The sequence below is a fragment of the Engystomops pustulosus genome, chromosome 5 (genome assembly GCF_040894005.1).
Source record: "Engystomops pustulosus chromosome 5, aEngPut4.maternal, whole genome shotgun sequence".
Classification (NCBI taxonomy): domain Eukaryota; kingdom Metazoa; phylum Chordata; class Amphibia; order Anura; family Leptodactylidae; genus Engystomops; species Engystomops pustulosus.
In genome coordinates, this window is record NC_092415.1 from 47,388,905 (window position 1) to 47,407,321 (window position 18,417).

At 43.8% G+C, this 18,417-nt stretch overlaps 1 protein-coding gene across 1 annotated transcript; it reads right to left on the reverse strand.

The window, feature by feature from the left end:
* Nucleotides 1–12,903: 12,903 nt before the first annotated feature.
* Nucleotides 12,904–17,008, reverse strand: CYP7A1 (cytochrome P450 family 7 subfamily A member 1). The gene is made up of 6 exons (XM_072151875.1): nucleotides 16,683–17,008; nucleotides 15,634–15,874; nucleotides 14,528–15,132; nucleotides 14,302–14,432; nucleotides 14,024–14,202; nucleotides 12,904–13,920 (listed from the first exon to the last, which is right to left on the reverse strand). The coding sequence occupies exons 1-6, from the start codon at nucleotides 16,760–16,762 to the stop codon at nucleotides 13,621–13,623; spliced, it is 1,536 nt and encodes a 511-aa protein (XP_072007976.1). The 5' UTR covers nucleotides 16,763–17,008; the 3' UTR covers nucleotides 12,904–13,620.
* Nucleotides 17,009–18,417: the final 1,409 nt, after the last annotated feature.

Below are 18,417 nucleotides of genomic sequence, written 5' to 3' on the forward strand. Positions count from 1 at the left end.
TCCCAGTGCAGACACTTAAATGCCTGTGCAATCCCCGAAAAAGGCACGCAGTCCGACAAAAGTGCGCTCCGCAACCCTTAGCAAATTAGCCCCACTGACTGTCATGTGTGGTCTGATGTGTCCCTTGTAATAATGTGGGTTTAATGTGGATTTGAACAGAAGCTGGATTGTTGCCTTTTTTGATAAATGATCCTTAGAACCTTTTGTTATCAATAGCTAATGCAATAGCAGTAAAAGTTGGTTGATTAAAGGAAAAAAAATTGTCACTAACATTTAGACCACATTATAAATTGTACTTTTACTACATTTGCAAGGGTGAGCATAACTGGACTTTTGCCTTCTTTAGACTCACTTATTAGTATGTTACTATGCCAATGAGATAGGCCACAGAAGGGTTACTATAGGACATTGTCACAGGTTTCTATTAGATATTACAAGGTGTTGCAATGGTTACACGGAAAATCAATCTTCCAAAGAAACAAAGATTCATTTGCAATTGATAAATCATGAGAAAATGGGCAAGAGCTATTATTAACATCCACAGATTGCAATCTCGCACTGTCCAATAATGACTAATTCATATCTGTATTTACACAGTAATATATATATATATATATATATATATATATATATATATATATATACTCACCGGCCACTTTATTAGGTACACCATGCTAGTAACGGTTTGGACCCCCTTTTGCCTTCAGAACTGCCTCAATTCTTTGTGGCATAGATTCAACAAGGTGCTGGAAGCATTCCTCAGAGATTTTGGTCCATATTGACATGATGGCATCACACAGTTGCCGCAGATTTGTCGGCTGCACATCCATGATGCGAATCTCCCGTTCCACCACATCCCAAAGATGCTCTATTGGATTGAGATCTGGTGACTGTGGAGGCCATTTGAGTACAGTGAACGCATTGTCATGTTCAAGAAACCAGTCTGAGATGATTCCAGCTTTATGACATGGCACATTATCCTGCTGAAAGTAGCCATCAGATGTTACAGGGTACATTGTGCTCATAAAGGGATGGACATGGTCAGCAACAATACTCAGGTAGGCTGTGGCGTTGCAACGATGCTCAATTGGTACCAAGGGGCCCAAAGAGTGCCAAGAAAATATTCCCCACACCATGACACCACCACCACCAACCTGAACCGTTGATACAAGGCAGGATGGATCCATGCTTTCATGTTGATGACGCCAAATTCTGACCCTACCATCCGAATGTCGCAGCAGAAATCGAGACTCATCAGACCAGGCAACGTTTTTCCAATCTTCTACTGTCCAATTTCGATGAGCTTGTGCAAATTGTAGCCTCAGTTTCCTGTTCTTAGCTGAAAGGAGTGGCACCCGGTGTGGTCTTCTGCTGCTGTAGCCCATCTGCCTCAAAGTTTGACGTACTGTGCGTTCAGAGATGCTCTTCTGCCTACCTTGGTTGTAACGGGTGGCGATTTGAGTCACTGTTGCCTTTTTATCAGCTCGAACCAGTCTGCCCATTCTCCTCTGACCTCTGGCATCAACAAAGCATTTCGGCCCACAGAACTGCCGCTCACTGGATGTTTTTTCTTTTTCGGACCATTCTCTGTAAACCCTAGAGATGGTTGTGCGTGAAAATCCCAGTAGATCAGCAGTTTCTGAAATACTCAGACCAGTCCTTCTGGCACCAACAACCATGCCACGTTCAAAGGCACTCAAATCACCTTTCTTCCCCATACTGAGGCTCGGTTTGAACTACAGGAGATTGTCTTGACCATGTCTACATGCCTAAATGCACTAAATGTGATTGGCTGATTAGAAATTAAGTGTTAACGAGCAGTTGGACAGATGTACCTAATAAAGTGGCCGGTGAGTATATATATATATATATATATATATATATATACACATTGTGGGGATTTGGCCCAGTAGAGACCGTGGTAGCGGGGTGCTGTGATGCAGTTCAAGACAGTGACACCAAAGTACAGTCCAAAACAGGTCTCGCCTGCGTTTATTGCAGCAGAAACAAAATAAACGGCCTTCACATTCAGGCATTAAACAAACAAAATCCTACCCGTCAGGGTGCTAACTATACAGGTATTCCACTAACTCACCACTATACAAAATCACTTGGCTGCTCCAGGCACAGAGGTCAGGGCTGTGTGCTCTCCAGCCTCCTTTCAGAGAGAGACCACCCTCTCAATCTGCTCAGCAGCTTTATGCAAACTGATTAGGCTGCTCCCATCACCTGTGTCCAAGGTGCTGGACACCCAACCTCAGCACTAAGGCCTTGCATAATAGGAAAACCTAGGGGAAACATACCGCCCATCCACAGTTAACCCCTTCAGTGTCTCACATACCCTCCCCCTCTGTTTGACCCTGTGGGGGCGAACACTTTTGGCCATCAGACAGTGGGTACGAGACAGGGCATCAGCATTCCCATGCAGCTTTCCTGCTCAATGTTCTACCGTAAACTTGAAATTCTGCAACATTAGGAACCACCTTGTGACCCTGGCGTTCCTCTCTTTGGCCTGACTCATCCAGGTGAGAGGAGAGTGATCGGTCACCAGTGTAAACTGTCGCCCTATCAAGTAATACCTCAGGGATTCCAGAGCCCATTTAATCGCCAAGCACTCCCTCTCAACTATGCTATAGTTCTTCTCAGGGGGTGTGAGCTTGCGGCTCAGGAATGTCACAGGATGTTCCTCACCCTCCACTACTTGGGACAGGACAGCCCCTAAGCCCACGTCAGAAGCGTCAGTCTGCACAATAAAGGTCTTGGTGAAGTTAGGGGTGATCAGTACCGGTCCCTCGCACAAAACCGTCTTAAGTCGCTGAAATGCCCCCTCAGCCTCTTCACTCCACTTTACCATTACCGACCTGCTACCCTTGGTTAGGTCAGTCAGGGGTGCCGCTATTGTTGCAAAATCGGGAATAAATCGGCGATAATAGCCCACTATGCCTAGGAAAGCCCTCACCTGCTTCTTGCTCATAGGTCATGGCCACTGTTGTATCGCCTCCACTTTATTTACTTGGGGTTTGATGACACCTCGCCCAATACGGTACCCCAGGTAACGGGCCTCTTCCAGACCAAGTGCACATTTTTGGGGGTTCGCTGTCAACCCTGCTGCCCTCAGGGAGTCTACCAGTCACTTTTAGACTCCTCGATAACCCCCAGATCTAACATCTGCCTGACTTCTTCGGATATGGCTAGCCGGCGCGCTTCAGGGACCCGGTAGGGTTTTTGGTGTACCCGGATGTGGGGTTCGGTTATGATGTCATGCTTGATGACTGAAGTACGACCCGGTAACTTAGAGAACACATCAACGTTTCGGAGCACAAACTCCTTCGCTTCCTGAATCTGGGCCTTGGAGAGGGACTCTGAGATCCGTACTTCAGGCACCTTGGCATCGGGTACACCCACCTCCGGTGTCACCTTCTTGGGAACAGACGCTTTTTCTACTCCCACAGCCATCAGGGACTCTCTTTTCCTCCATGGCTTTAGGAGGTTCACGTGGTATATCTGTTCGGGTTTCCTCCTCCCCGGCTGAGATACCTTGTAGTTTACCTCCCCCACTTTCTCCATGACCTCATATGGACCTTGCCATTTTGCCAAGAACTTACTCTCAACGGTGGGCACCAGAACTAGCACTCTGTCGCCTGGGTTAAAGGTCCTGAGTGTGGCTGATCTATTGTAGACCCTAGACTGGGCCTCTTGTGCCCTTGTCATGTGCTCCTTTACAAGGGGCATTACCGCCGCTATGCGGTCCTGCATAAGGGAGACATGTTCAATCACACTACGGTGGGGGGTCCTCTCCTGTTCCCAGGTCTCCTTAGCTACATCCAAAAGCCCACGTGGGGAACGGCCATGTAACAGCTCAAAGGGTGAGAAACCCGTGGAGGACTGGGGAACCTCACGTATGGCAAACATCAGATAAGGCAACAAACAATCCCAGTCCTTCCCGTCTTTGCTGACCACCCTCTTTAGCATCCCCTTCAAGGTCTTGTTAAACCTCTCGACCAGGCCATCTGTCTGAGGATGATATACCGAGGTGCGGAGCTGTTTAACCTGGAGTAATTTACACATCTCCTTCATTACTCTAGACATGAGTGGGGTATGTAGGTTGATGACAGCAGTGGGATATTCGCGAGTGTCCCCATGTATACACAACACTCCCACTTTCCGCCCACTGTATAGTCCAGGATCAACCAAAGTTCCCCGCACCAGGGTGACCAGACTCCCTGAGTCTAGCAAGGCTTCCACCGTGTGACCCCCGATTGTGACCATACACACTTGGGGTTCTGCATCCATGTCCGACCCGGCTGCCAGAACCGGCCGGGCAAACAGTGACACTCGCCGGGTCTGGTTGCAGTCCATTGGCTCCACTGACAGGGGACAGTTGGCAGCAATATGGCCCATTTCATGGCATCGCCAGCACAGGATACGACTGTGACCTCTGTCACGGGCCTCGTTGGGTTTCTGTGTATCCGAGCCCCCCAATGAACCCTCTCCCAACCTGACCTGTCTCCCCTTTTCTGCAGTAGCAGTCTTACCAGATGGTTTGGTGACCCTGTCACTGGCACTGCTTCGTGCGGGAGAGATAAGTAGAAAATCCTCCGTAGCCCGATATCTCTCTACTAGGGACACAAGTTCCTCGGCATTGGTTGGACCGGCCTGTCCAACCCATCGCTGGAGCCGAGAGGGCAGAGAACGGATGAACTTGTCAAGACCAACTCTCTCGACCATTTGTGCTGGGGTGCAGTCCTCTGGTTGTAGCCACTTCCGGACGAGATGGATCAGGTCATGCATTTGGGAGCGCGGGGGTAGTTTTTCTGAGTACGCCCACTGGTGGACCCGGCTGGAACGAACTTGTACGGTGACCCCAAGACGAGCCAGAATCTCCGCCTTTAGCTGGGGGTACTCACGGGCCTCCGTTTCACTCAGGTCGTAGTAGGCCTTCTGTGATTCACCTGTCAGGAACGGTGCCAAGACATCTGCCCACTGCTCAGCTGGTAACTTCTCTCGCTCAGCTACTCGCTCGAACACAGTGAGATACGCCACCACATCGTCGGTCGCCGTCATCTTTTGTAAGGCCTTCTGCACTGCAGCCTGTGCGGAATGCTGGACATTCGGGTACCCTTGCAAACCAGTATGGGACTCCTCAGTAGTCGTCGCTTGTGGTGCTGCCATAACGCCAGAAAACTTTTCCATCATCAGCTGGAACATGGCTCGGGACTCTTCCTGCTGTTGCTGGAGCATGGCTTGCTGCTGTCGGGACCTCTCCTCCTGCTGCTGGAGCATGGCTTGCTGCAGCTGCCGATCAGCCCGGGACTCTTCCTGCTGCTGGCGGAACCTCTCCTCCTGCTGCTGGCGGGACCTCTCCTCCTGCTGCTGGAACATGGCTTGCTGCTGGCGGGACCTCTCCTCCTGCTGCTGGAGCATGGCCTGCTGCTGCTGCCGATTAGCTCTGGCCTCCTCTTGCAGGTATTTATTACCTTGGCTTTATCCTGCAATTTGCCTGCTGCTTTCACCCAGGCCATGCACTGTTGCAGGATGTAGCGAGCCTTTCAGGTGTGTGTCTTTTTTGAACTGCCCGCATCCTCCACCATATGTGGGGATTTGGCCCAGTAGAGACCGTGGTAGCGGGGTGCTGTGATGCAGTTCAAGACAGTGACACCAAAGTACAGTCCAAAACAGGTCTCGCCTGCGTTTATTGCAGCAGAAACAAAATAAACGGCCTTCACATTCAGGCATTAAACAAACAAAATCCTACCCGTCAGGGTGCTAACTATACAGGTATTCCACTAACTCACCACTATACAAAATCACTTGGCTGCTCCAGGCACAGAGGTCAGGGCTGTGTGCTCTCCAGCCTCCTTTCAGAGAGAGACCACCCTCTCAATCTGCTCAGCAGCTTTATGCAAACTGATTAGGCTGCTCCCATCACCTGTGTCCAAGGTGCTGGACACCCAACCTCAGCACTAAGGCCTTGCATAATAGGAAAACCTAGGGGAAACATACCGCCCATCCACAGTTAACCCCTTCAGTGTCTCACAACATATATATTTGGGGTGTTACAGGTTGGGACGTAAGGATTATCTCACAAAATGCACATCTGATTGAAAAACTAAACATACACTCACCGGCCACTTTATTAGGTACACCTGTCCAACTGCTCGTTAACACTTAAGTTCTAATCATCCAATCACATGGCAGCAACTCAGTGCATTTAGGCATGTAGACATGGTCAAGACAATCTCCTGCAGTTCAAACCAAGCATCAGTATGGGGAAGAAAGGTGATTTGAGTGCCTTTGAACGTGGCATGGTTGTTTGTGCCAGAAGGGCTGGTCTGAGTATTTCAGAAACTGCTGATCTACTGGGATTTTCACGCACAACCATCTCTAGGGTTTACAGAGAATGGTCCGAAAAAGAAAAAACATCCAGTGAGCGGCAGTTCTGTGAGCGGAAATGCCTTGTTGATGCCAGAGGTCAGAGGAGAATGGGCAGACTGGTTCGATAGAAAGGCAACAGTGACTCAAATCGCCACCCGTTACAACCAAGGTAGGCAGAAGAGCATCTCTGAACGCACAGTACGTCGAACTTTGAGGCAGATGGGCTACAGCAGCAGAAGACCACACCGGGTGCCACTCCTTTCAGCTAAAAACAGGAAACTGAGGCTACAATTTGCACAAGCTCATCGAAATTGGACAGTAGAAGATTGGAAAAAAAAAGACTGATAAGTCTCGATTTCTGCTGCGACATTCGGATTGTAGGGTCAGAATTTGGCGTCATCAACATGAAAGCATGGATCCATCTTGCCTTGTATCAACGGTTCAGGCTGGTGGTGGTGGTGTCATGGTGTGGGGAATATTTTCTTGGCACTCTTTGGGCTCCTTGGTACCAATTGAGCATTGTTGCAACGCCACAGCCTACCTGAGTATTGTTGCTGACCATGTCCATCCCTTTATGACCACAATGTACCCAACATCTGATGGCTACTTTCAGCAGGATAATGTGCCATGTCATAAAGCTGGAATCATCTCAGACTGGTTTCTTGAACATGACAATGAGTTTACTGTACTCAAATGGCCTCCACAGTCACCAGATCTCAATCCAATAGAGCATCTTTGGGATGTGGTGGAACGGGAGATTCGCATCATGGATGTGCAGCCGACAAATCTGCGGCAACTGTGTGATGCCATCATGTCAATATGGACCAAAATCTCTGAGGAATGCTTCCAGTGCCTTGTTGAATCTATGCCACGAAGAATTGAGGCAGTTCTGAAGGCAAAAGGGGGTCCAACCCGTTACTAGCATGGTGTACCTAATAAAGTGGCCGGTGAGTGTATAAGTGGATTTTTCACAAATCCCTTGATACCAAACATAGCCCCTAACTTAAAAAAATGATATAGGAACCCCCATTTTATTGCAGATTTGGATCCTCAGGAAAAATATTTTTTTTCAATTTTGGTTACAGATGGCGCTGCATTCGCCAAAAATCTAAATGTGTGCAAAAATTTTGGAAAAGGGTTTTTTTTTTCAATTGAAGAAGCTTTATTTCAGAAAATGTATATTCAAACAAATACATTAATACACACATCTTGAGCCTTCCTTGAATCAAAATACAGGTAGCTAAGGGATAGGTACAAAACCGGGTGAGAAAAAAAACAGACACCACATCAAATGGACTTAAAGGGGTGTTCCCACAAAGAGAAGATCCTTAAACGTACTCAGTATAACAAAATACACATTCTCTAATTCACTGTTATTAACAAATATAAAACATTTTGCAGATATAATTCCAACCAATTTCTATCAGTCCTGGTGTACATAGTTTTGGTTGCCCCTAGACCCGACCCTGTATCTTCTGACTTTAGGGTTGGCAGCCATCTTGTCTGAGGCTCACTGAGCTTCTCTCTTCCTCTATTTCCTGCAGAGGCCCCACCCCCCTGCAGTCTAATACCAGCTCTCACACAGAGACACAGACACTGGCTTCCTGCCAGCAACCAACACATGCAGATAAGCCTATCACACCCGCTAACTGCATAAAACGCAACTCTCTCATTACTGATCCATTCTATGTCCTATCTCCTGTCTGTTATCCAGCAAACACCAGATACCAAGCTCTAGGCTTCTCTGTAGTCACTCTCACCTTGGACCTTGTATATAAGATGGCGGCTGATGACTGGTTCAAGCAGCAGATTAATTTATTTTGTTCCCTTATAAAGAATGGCTGGACCATTATACAAGCCCTTACACCTTGTGTCACCCTTTCATTCTCATTGACTGTAAGCTCTTGTGTTCCCCCTCATTCTCATAAACTGTAAGCTCTTGTGTCACCCCTTCATCCTCATAGACTGTAAGCTCTTGTGTCACCCCCTCCTCCTCATAGACTGTAAGCTCTTGTGTCACCCCTTCATCCTCATAGACTGTAAGCTCTTGTGTCACCCCCTCATCCTCACAAACTGTAAGCTCTTGTGTCCCCCCTCATCCTCATAGACAGAGCATCACTGGTTCAAGTTCATGTATGTATAAGTAAAAAACACTAACATTTTAAAATGAGAATAAAAAAAAAATACATAAAAATATAAGCCCCTAAAATGTCACTTTCCCATAAAAACACTTAATAAAGTATAAAAAAAAACACTACAGAAACCACCAGAGAAATCCCTATGTGTTACATCCAGTGACTGCAGGTGACGCGTCCTCCATCTTCTCCATTAGGCATCACCATCTTATGTTTCTTATTGTCCCTAAATCTTGGTTCCCTGGCAGTGTTATCCTGCTGCCGCCCCTAACAATCTCCCCCAAATACTGTAAGTCTGTGTTCACACATCTGTCTTGCATTTAAACAACACCAGGTGCTTGTTACCCATCACATGTGTATTACTGGAAACGCAAATGAGATCAAACCAAGGCCTGTCCCCACACAACCCCCCCCCAGTAAGTAGTGTACCCACACAGCCTCCCCAGTAAGTAATGTGCCCACACAGCCCCCCAGTAAGTAATGTACACCACACAGCCCCTCAGTAAGTAATGTGCCCCACACAGCCCCCCTAGTAAGTAATGTCCTCACACAGCCCCCCAGTAAGTAATGTGCCCACACAGCCCCCCAGTAAGTAATGCACCCACACAGCCTTAAGTTATGTGCCCCACACAGCCCCCCTGTGAGTAATGTGCCCACACAGCCCCCCAGTAAGTAATGTGCCCCCACACAGCCCCCCAGTAAGTAATGTGCCCATACAGTCCCTATCATGTCTCCCCCCTCACCTCACAGATGCAGGTCTGCACATGTGCGCTACTTACATGTGCGCTGAAGGTCCTTCAGCCTCCGGGAGTCTTATTCTCCCAGAGGCTGCAGCTACTGCTGGGGAAACCAGTGAGTGCACTCGTTCTGATCACAATCTGTGTCCTGAGGACACGGATCATGATGAAAGAGGGGAGGATGCCCGGGCAGAATGGCTGACCCCCCTTGAGGGGGTCTGGTGGGTGTTTCCAGAGCCCCTCAGTGCTGCAGCCTCACAGGCTGTTATAATAAGCAGAGCAGGTCTCTGCTCAATGTAACAACGAGTGAAAAGACAATACTGAGGGGCTCTGGAAACACCCACCAGAGCCCCTCAGATTAATTAGCATAATTTTAACCATTTGTTTTAGAAGGAAGGAGGTCATGGATAACAAATATAAGAAGGTTTTCACAGTTCTGATTTCTGAATCTATGAGGTAGTATCCTTGGTTAATCATGCTTGATTTTGATGGTAGATTTTCTTTAAGCCTTTTTGAAAAGCTGTTTAAATTTTAGATATATTGGAATAATGTCCAAAGGTTAAGAATAGACTTTTAGTTTAAAGTGCTGGATAATAGAGTCACCTTCTCCATCTAGAGATTTATGATATGAGACGCTTATCTGTGATTATGGTGCAGTATTACACAGTATATCCTTGAACGTTATACATCTGATCACCAATAGCGATAAGTTGGATGAAACATTCTTTCTTGTAAAATTGAATGACTTTTAATCTTCATTTTGCCATCTTCTGGCGCTAATAACTTTTTCATACTTCGGTGTACAGAGCTGTGTGTGGTGTAAATTTTTGTGACTTTTGATGATTTTTTCAATGCTAACATTTTATTTTTTTTTATATTTTTCAAACCCCCTGGGGAACTTTAAATCTAGGTTGTCTGATTGATCGTACCATATACTGACATACTACAGTATGGCACTATATGGGGATCTACCACATCATTTCTTACAATGTGCAAATCGCACATTGGGGCAGAGTTACTTACCTGGTCTTTCGCGATCCCGTGGTGTGTTGTCTGACGAGGATTCGAGTCTGCCATGATTCACTAAGATTGTGCGCCTGAGTTCCTGCATTCGTCGCTTCTGCGCCGAGGTCACAATTCAAAATGTTAAATCCCGCGCGTTGTTCAAATCCGTCGGGGTTGTACGACGGCCCACCCCTCGATTTCTGTTGCGTGCAAGCCGGCGCTCATGCGCCCAAATCCGATCGCATGCGCCAAAATCCAGGGGCAATTCGGCACAAAACGGAAATTGTCGGGAAACCTGACGAAAATGCGCTCCGCGGACCCTTAGTAAATGAGCCCCATTGTAATGAATTTGTTAAAACGAGACAACCTCGGGTCTTTATATGATCCGAGACTGTCATAACAACTGTCATAACAACCTATGAGGCCATCGGGAGTCAGTGATCAAATCCAACATTGCGGCGCCCACTCGCCGCCAGGATTTAAATGCAAAGCTACAGGAAGCATTAATATGGTTAACACCCACGATTGGTGCCAGCACTGACCAAGAATGTTACTGGTGGGTGTTTGCTGCAATATGCAACAAACACCCACCTTTATGGAGAGGGTTCAGCCCGTGACCCCTTTGCATACATCGGGAGCTGTTGTGTGACGTACGATTACTTCACACGTCAGTAAGGGGTTAAATGTACTGGGCATAATTGGCTGAAGAGAGTAAATGGACTCAATGATATATGGAAGAGAAGGGTTATAGCTGTAAAAGTGAATGAATTGACCATGTGTGTTTTGCCACTCCCCTCCATAAATCAGATTTTCATATTATCTTATATTCTCTCTGCAATAAAACCAGTAAATGGAAGGCCTTTTCCTGCCACAAGTGTACTAAGGTTACCTTTCTTGAACATAAACCTGAGGTTACTATCAGTATCTATTTCTAGAGGTTACATTTGTTCATTGTGTTTTGTGCCGTTTATTTGCCACAAAAGTGACTTTTGCAAAGAAAACAAAATGTTCATTGGCAACAAACTGAACCATATGATTTGTACAAACATTGCCCCCCTTCTCTCTGTAGGAGTTTCTGTGAAGAACAAATAGCACTGTAGGTGAAATGAGGCATCGCAGCTGTTTTTTTTGCTATGATTTTTTTAAGGAGAAAATAGGGGTGGAATAGCACAAGAAAGAGTAACATCACAATCCACCAAACCTAGGCACCTAGTTGTTGTTGGATGTAAGAAGCATTAGAAACAACATATGGGGTGGATAAGCCACAATAATAGGTCAGTAAGTGGCCAGGCTAGAAGGCTTCCAGAAAGTGTTCCACCACAGAGAACAGAAAAATAAGGTAGAAGGGAGGAAGAAACGAGAGATTGGTGGAAAGAGGGGGAACGGGAGTAATCCTGTGTGGGCAAGCCAAACAATGGTATCTGGAGGGAAAGAGGCTGCACTTCAGGAGGAGTGGGCCACTATAGAGATTATAGAGTTATCATTTAGAATAGACATAAGCTATTTTTTATTTAAAATGGATGCAATAAAGATAAGGTACAACAATCACCAAACAATTTGCAATATTAGCAGAAACACAAAGCTAATATTTCCAATAAAAGAGTTCAAATCCCTATGATGGTAATTCTATTACCTATTACCGTAAAAGTGAACGGGGGCACAACTGTAATTAAATCTACTGGCCAGAGTAGGAACATGGATCAAACCGCTTCCAGCTCTGTTTCACTGTCCATCAATAGTTTTCCCATTCTTTTATTTACTTTTCCAAAAAAAATAGAATGGGGTGTACACGCCACAACCCAGTTCTCAGTCTGCAGCCAGAAAAAACAATTATCAGATCCCAGAGCAGCCCGATTGTACCTGTGCTGGAAACTAACCAGCAGCCGTGCACTGCAACTCCCCAAATGTGCATTGACCTCATCATATGGTGTGTACAGTACAGAACGTATATGGGAGAAAGAATTGACGCCACGGTCACATATAGTCATAATACCATCACTAGACATTTGAGTTGCATCACTGAGAACAGTTTTAGGTTAACTGAGATGCCACCGCCCTTTCAGACTGAGGGCATGGACACACGGAAATGGGCATTTCCCTGGCAATTTGCATATAGCATGTGCATAACAGTGGTGCGGAATAGTGAAATAAAATAAATTAAAAAAAAAAAAAAAGTGCATTGTAAGGCTAAGTTATACCACTTTATTATAGGAGCAGCACAATTACATCAACGGAAGCTCTGCATGTTAAAATGACTGACCCTCATAGTGCCCAAAAATTCCCACTGGCCATAAAGTGATGTGTTGGGCTTCTGTTATAGTGTCTTTCATTTTACTTGATGAAAAGACCCTCCAGGGAGGACATCCCATTTTGCCCCTTTCACACTTGCCGTGTGGGGATGTATATATATAGGTGCCCGGCGGGAGGGTGCCACAAGTACCGTGCATGGAAAGAAGATAGAGCATCCATCCTCCTCTCCAGCACGCTGCCGTATACTTGCCCAGCTATGGCTGGGTGAGCATTCGTTAGGTGTGAAAGTAACCTAAAGCTAGTATGATAGCTCCCAATGAAGAATAACTTTCCCATTATGAAGTGTTTAGCTGTTATCATGTAAGATACATCCCAGAGCACAACTGAATACAATGGTTCCAATCATCCATTTATTAAAAATAAAAATTTGTTTATTTACAAGTATTTTACTCACAGAACAGATAGACATCCAAAGTTTGGAAAAATAATACATAACAGATATGTCATATATACAAATCTGAATACTCTATAATACAGTCCGGGGTTGTGTAATGGTCATTCAGATCCAGTCAATATAATATAACAGATGCGTTCATTGAACTCCTTGTAGAGGACTTATGCTCACAAATGATCATGTATAATGTGATTTATAGTTAAAACACTATAAATGCTAAATATAACACTCCAATCATGTCTTACAATACGCAATTTCACAAATAACTACAAAATATACAATATTTCTACTTTATAAGGCTCTGTTCACATGTCCACTGTGCTATACTTGTACTAAAAAACACATCCACCATCGCTGTCATGGAGAATGGAAGCCATGACGGTTATGGAAACTAAACCTTATCCATCTTATATTGCACTTAACGCAACCTTCAATTTTGTGATGAACAGATCATTTTACATTACATAAAATAATGTGAGTATATGCAATGTACAAGCTTATATGTCCAGTAATAAATCTGAGATGTATAAAATTGGGTACCACTATATATATTTTCACGGTACATAGAAGATATGTACATAACATAGTACATAAATCTGTGAAGGGTCTATAGCAGAAGTATGATATACACTAAGGGGTGTATAGAAATAATCTACAGTGTAATTTAATAGGTTTTAAGTCTATATCTAAAATCAACATCATAGGTTGGCTGTAAGATACCCAGGCCTGCGCGGGACTGATCAAGTGGTGGGGATTTAGCATTTTTATCCACAAGTTCCAAATCAAAGTAAGAAATCATCAGAGACAGTAATTGTTTGATCTCATGCACTGCAAATTCACGTCCAGGACACTTTGTTTTTCCAGAACCAAATGGCAAGTAGTAATATTTTAGCTTCTTTCCTTTAAGGTAAAAATCTGTCTTTTCTTTGCCATTCTCATCCAGGTATCGGTCATATTTGAAGTTCTGAAAAAGAAAGATATGGGCACGTCAGTAGAGGATAAGCATCGAGATTTCCTCTACAGAAAAAGTGCATAGATGGTCTTGAAATACACAATGTAATACTCACCATTGGGTCCTCATAAACTTCAGGATCAAGATGGACAGTCTGGGGGTAGATGGCGACAATGTCATCTTTACGGATAGAATATGACCCTTTTTCATCAAGCTGTAAAGTGAAATTCTCCTTGGCCACTCTGATGTTGAGAGATGCGCTCGACAGCCTCATCGATTCTTTGATTATGCTATCTGCGGAGGGGACAACCAAAACAAATTTAATTTAGGGACTACTAGAAGATGTGATATATTCAAAAAGCATGAATTATCCATCATTGTAGTCATACATACCTAAAACTGGCATATCATCCAGCAAATGGCGATTCAGACAAATGTTCTTGTCATCAAAGCTCACTTTTTGGGACGTTTGTTCCAATATCCGGTTAACTTCCTCGGTGGCGGCTTTCATCGCTTTTGGGCATCTGTTCAATCATAACATTTCATCATTATATTTAGAAATGAGTCAGTTATTAGGAAACACTTTTAAGAAATAAGGACTGTAGCAGATTTTTCTTACCTTAGGAGGTAGTAGACACTCCAGAAAGTTGCAGGAAGGGTGTTAGCTTGAGACGCCCAGAGGAGAGCCAAGTGGGTTTTTGCCTTCTCAGGTTCATTTAGGGTAGAAAGAGTGTCATTCAGGAACATCCTAAGGCTGACGATATCTGAGAGGTTGTTTCTATTCCTAAGTTTCTCATGGAGAAGATCTTTTGCTAGGTTCTCCCGGGCACTGTAAGCTGATTTGAAGACATGTATGGGTAGACCTGCCACTAATGCAGGGAAAATCTTGTCGAATTCTTTGAAATTTTCTATGGCATTAAGGATGAGGGCTCTTTGTGCCTCCTGTCTCGCTAAACTCTTGTCACATTTTGCATTCAACTCATTACCGAATAGAGTCAAGTAACCAGACTCAAACATCACTCGGTAACAGAAGGCATAGAGACCTTCTTTTATCCATTCGTTTGATTTGGGTGCAATGGGCTGCAACATTGTATGCTGAAGATTCTCCATCATAGCAGAAATGAGAGAGTCCAGGGCATCTCCCTTCATTGTCTTATTGAATGTTTCATGAATATTCTCAGTGGTTCTGCCATCAACAGGATTCATGCTGCTGTGTCCAAATGCCTGGCAAAACACAGAGTTTATTCTTATTACTACACCATAGGGGTAAGTTATAGAGGAAAAGTTATTAAAAAATATGCAAAATACTTTAATACAAAGAAAAATAACAATTAAAATTACATTTTGTTGCTAATAGCTTGATGGACTCATGGACATTGGACAACTATGTGCATGGACCAATATTAACTCTAAGCCCCCTAGGGTAGATGTATAAATGGGAGGTACATATATGTACTGCATTGGGTTATAAGGGCTATGGACACATTGATCTGTGTATCAATTATCTAGAATACAACAATGCCTTCTAGGAATAAGGTACAGAAACTATAAAACTCTCATACTCATAATATCTATGAATAGAGCTTACCCCTATCTCCATGACTAAAGGAAAGGTTGAGTTTTTACAACTGCGTTTTACAACATAACCACACGGATCATTAAGATAACACTAACTGGATAATCAAACAAAAGAGTATTCCACTGTAAAATACACAATAATCTTACCTTGGCAGATGTTGCAAAGTGAAATTTCTGCCAATCGAAGTGTCGCCCATGACGCATGACTGCATTAAATGAAAATGGGTCAATCACGAAATGCACAAATTTTCCGGCAATTTTGAGAGTGAAGACGTCTCCATATTTTTTCTGCCTTGATCGGAGAAAATCGAGAGGATTGGCACCAAACTGCATGGCACATCCAAGGTAGGGAATTAAGCCATTTTCCAGAGGAGGCTCTCCTGGCTGCCTGTAATGGGAGAAGCATATGTACACATACAATATATCAGCTGAATGAAAGATACATATCTAAAGGACATCTACCTCTAGGATGAAGGATTGTAAATCAAGTACACTGACATACTGTTTTATGCCCCCTCTGGTGGGATCTGCTTATCATTTAGTTTCTTATTACCTGGTTTTTACCAAAAGAGGATTGCAGAATTATACAAATTCTCCAGGCTCTATAGGTTTTAATGGAGCCTGGAGCCTCTCAAGATCGTTTGCATAATTTTAAAGCATTTTATTCTTAAAAACAAGAGCATAAGAAGCTTAAAGAAAAGTGGATCCTGCCAGAGGGGGCACACACCAGTATGTCATTGTGCTTGGTTTACAATTCTTCATCCTGGTGGTAGATTTCCTTTAACATAGAATGGAATGTGTATGTATATAATCCTATACAATCACACTAAATGCTTATATTGCTGGGTAACATAGCCATATATTTACTCAACTTGTTTTTTGGCAAATACATTCTGTGCTGCCATTACACAGAGGGTCAAATAAACAGGTAAAGACAAATATTTAAACAAGGTGACTTGGAAAGGTTGTTAGGACTTTAATTAGTATTATGCTAAAATGTATTCCTAAATATTTCAATAATATATATAAATTTCATTTTTATTCCATCTTGGCATAGACAGATGGCAGTTTTGATGTTTTCTATCTATAGATCTGGTGTAATATATTTATTCATCAGCTATTGGTATAGCAAACTGGATACTGAATTAAAATTTGTTAAAAGCGATATAATTGGAAAAAAAAGTTGTGTTTCTTACCGTCTTCTAATGCCTACGATAAGCCAGAAGAAACAGCACAAAGCCACCACTAATCCCCATATCAGCGAAATAGTCAGCATCTTTTCTGATGGAGGCTGGAAGATGAGCACGCTTTAAGCTGATAGCCAAGAGCACTAGTCCTAAAGGAGAGCGGCCACCACTTATATACACCCACAACTAGAGGGGCTGTTTAACTATTGAACTAAGGTAGCCATGAAAAGGTATTGATTAACCTCTCCACCCATAGGTAGCTTGGCTTTGTAGTCCGCACAGGTATCTTTAAAAATTGGAAAAAAAAATCATCCTAGACCATTGCAGAAATGGCCTTGACCGTAGTCCATAGGTATGAGATGAGGTTCCAATGTAAGCAAAGAGTTGTAATAGTAGATAATTTGAAGGTCTCTGGGGTGTGTGCTTAATACACGTTTACTAGATACTGACTATAGTTCAAGTCCAGTGGTTACTGTAGTGCAAATTCAAAGACAAGTATGTGTGTGTTATGTGTGTCTGTCAGGGCACTTAGAGTTATGTATATCCATCTATATATATATATATATATATATATCTATATCATATATATATATATATATGAATCACCTCTTGTCAAATACATATTTTTGTTAAATTCACACATGCTAATATCACCAGGCGACATATTAAAAGGAGTCGTCTAGTTTCAGCAAATGTTACTTTTGTTATGTTATTGCTTGTATAATGTACAGTTATACAATATTTCAGTATACTTTCTATATCAATTTCTAGTTCACTGCTTACTTTTATTTAGAGATGAGAAAATGTATTTGCTGATTTGTAGATTTCTTGTTATATAATAAATTATATAATATATGGGTATATAAACCCCTAATGTGCTCTAAAAACAGATTTTATTATTTACAAAAAGGAACTCATTTTGTTCATTTTTTGCAAATTTTTAAAGGGAACCTACCACCACAAATCTTCCTATAAAGGTAGATCGGGTGGTAGGTGGATCAATGGGACGTGAGGATAGCCCTTTTAAGGGCTAATCCTCACGTCCCCACACTTTTTTGTTAACTTTTATTAAACTTGTGCGGCTACTGGGGCGTGGAGTAGCCGCATCTGAGGTTACACGAGGCGGCTACTCCATGCCTCTTTTCCCCTCCTACTCACCATCTTCGGCGCGCAGCTCAGCGTAGCTGCGCGCCCTCGTCCGGCGATCCTGCCGTCTGCGCATGCGCAGAAGAGCAGGCCCGCACCTGTTTCGGAGCAGTGACCGCGTAGCTGCGCGCCGAAGATGGTGAGTAGGAGGGGAAAAGAGGCTACCGGGGCGTGGAGTAGCCGCCTCGTGTAACCTCAGATGCGGCTACTCCACGCCCCAGTAGCCGCATAAGTAAATTTGCATACAAGTTTAATAAAAGTTAACAAAAAAGTGTGGGGACGTGAGGATTAGCTCTCAAAAGGGCTATCCTCACGTCCCATTGATCCACCTACCACCCGATCTACCTTTATAGGTAGATTTGTGGTGGTAGGTTCCCTTTAAATTAGGTTTAGGTGTAGTCGGGTTTAGCATTAAAGTGAATTTTAAACCTAACTGACTCAATTCGGACCCAAACCTTTTGCAAACTTTGGCAAAGCTTTGGAGAATCAAATCTGTAATACTGACGTACCGTACACCTGTGTGACATCACATGACCATGGACTGACTTCTATCCACAGGAAGTAAACAATGAAGTTTGTTATTTTATCTCTGCACCTT

Excerpts from the sequence above, each read along its gene's own strand:
- CYP7A1 (XM_072151875.1), bottom strand. The coding sequence starts at position 16,762 with ATGCTGACTATTTCGCTGATATGGGGATTAGTGGTGGCTTTGTGCTGT. Across the intron at positions 15,875-16,682 it reads ATCGTAGGCATTAGAAGACG|GCAGCCAGGAGAGCCTCCTC; the intron begins GTAAGAAACACA and ends CTCCCATTACAG. Across the intron at positions 14,203-14,301 it reads GGATGATATGCCAGTTTTAG|ATAGCATAATCAAAGAATCG; the intron begins GTATGTATGACT and ends TCCCCTCCGCAG.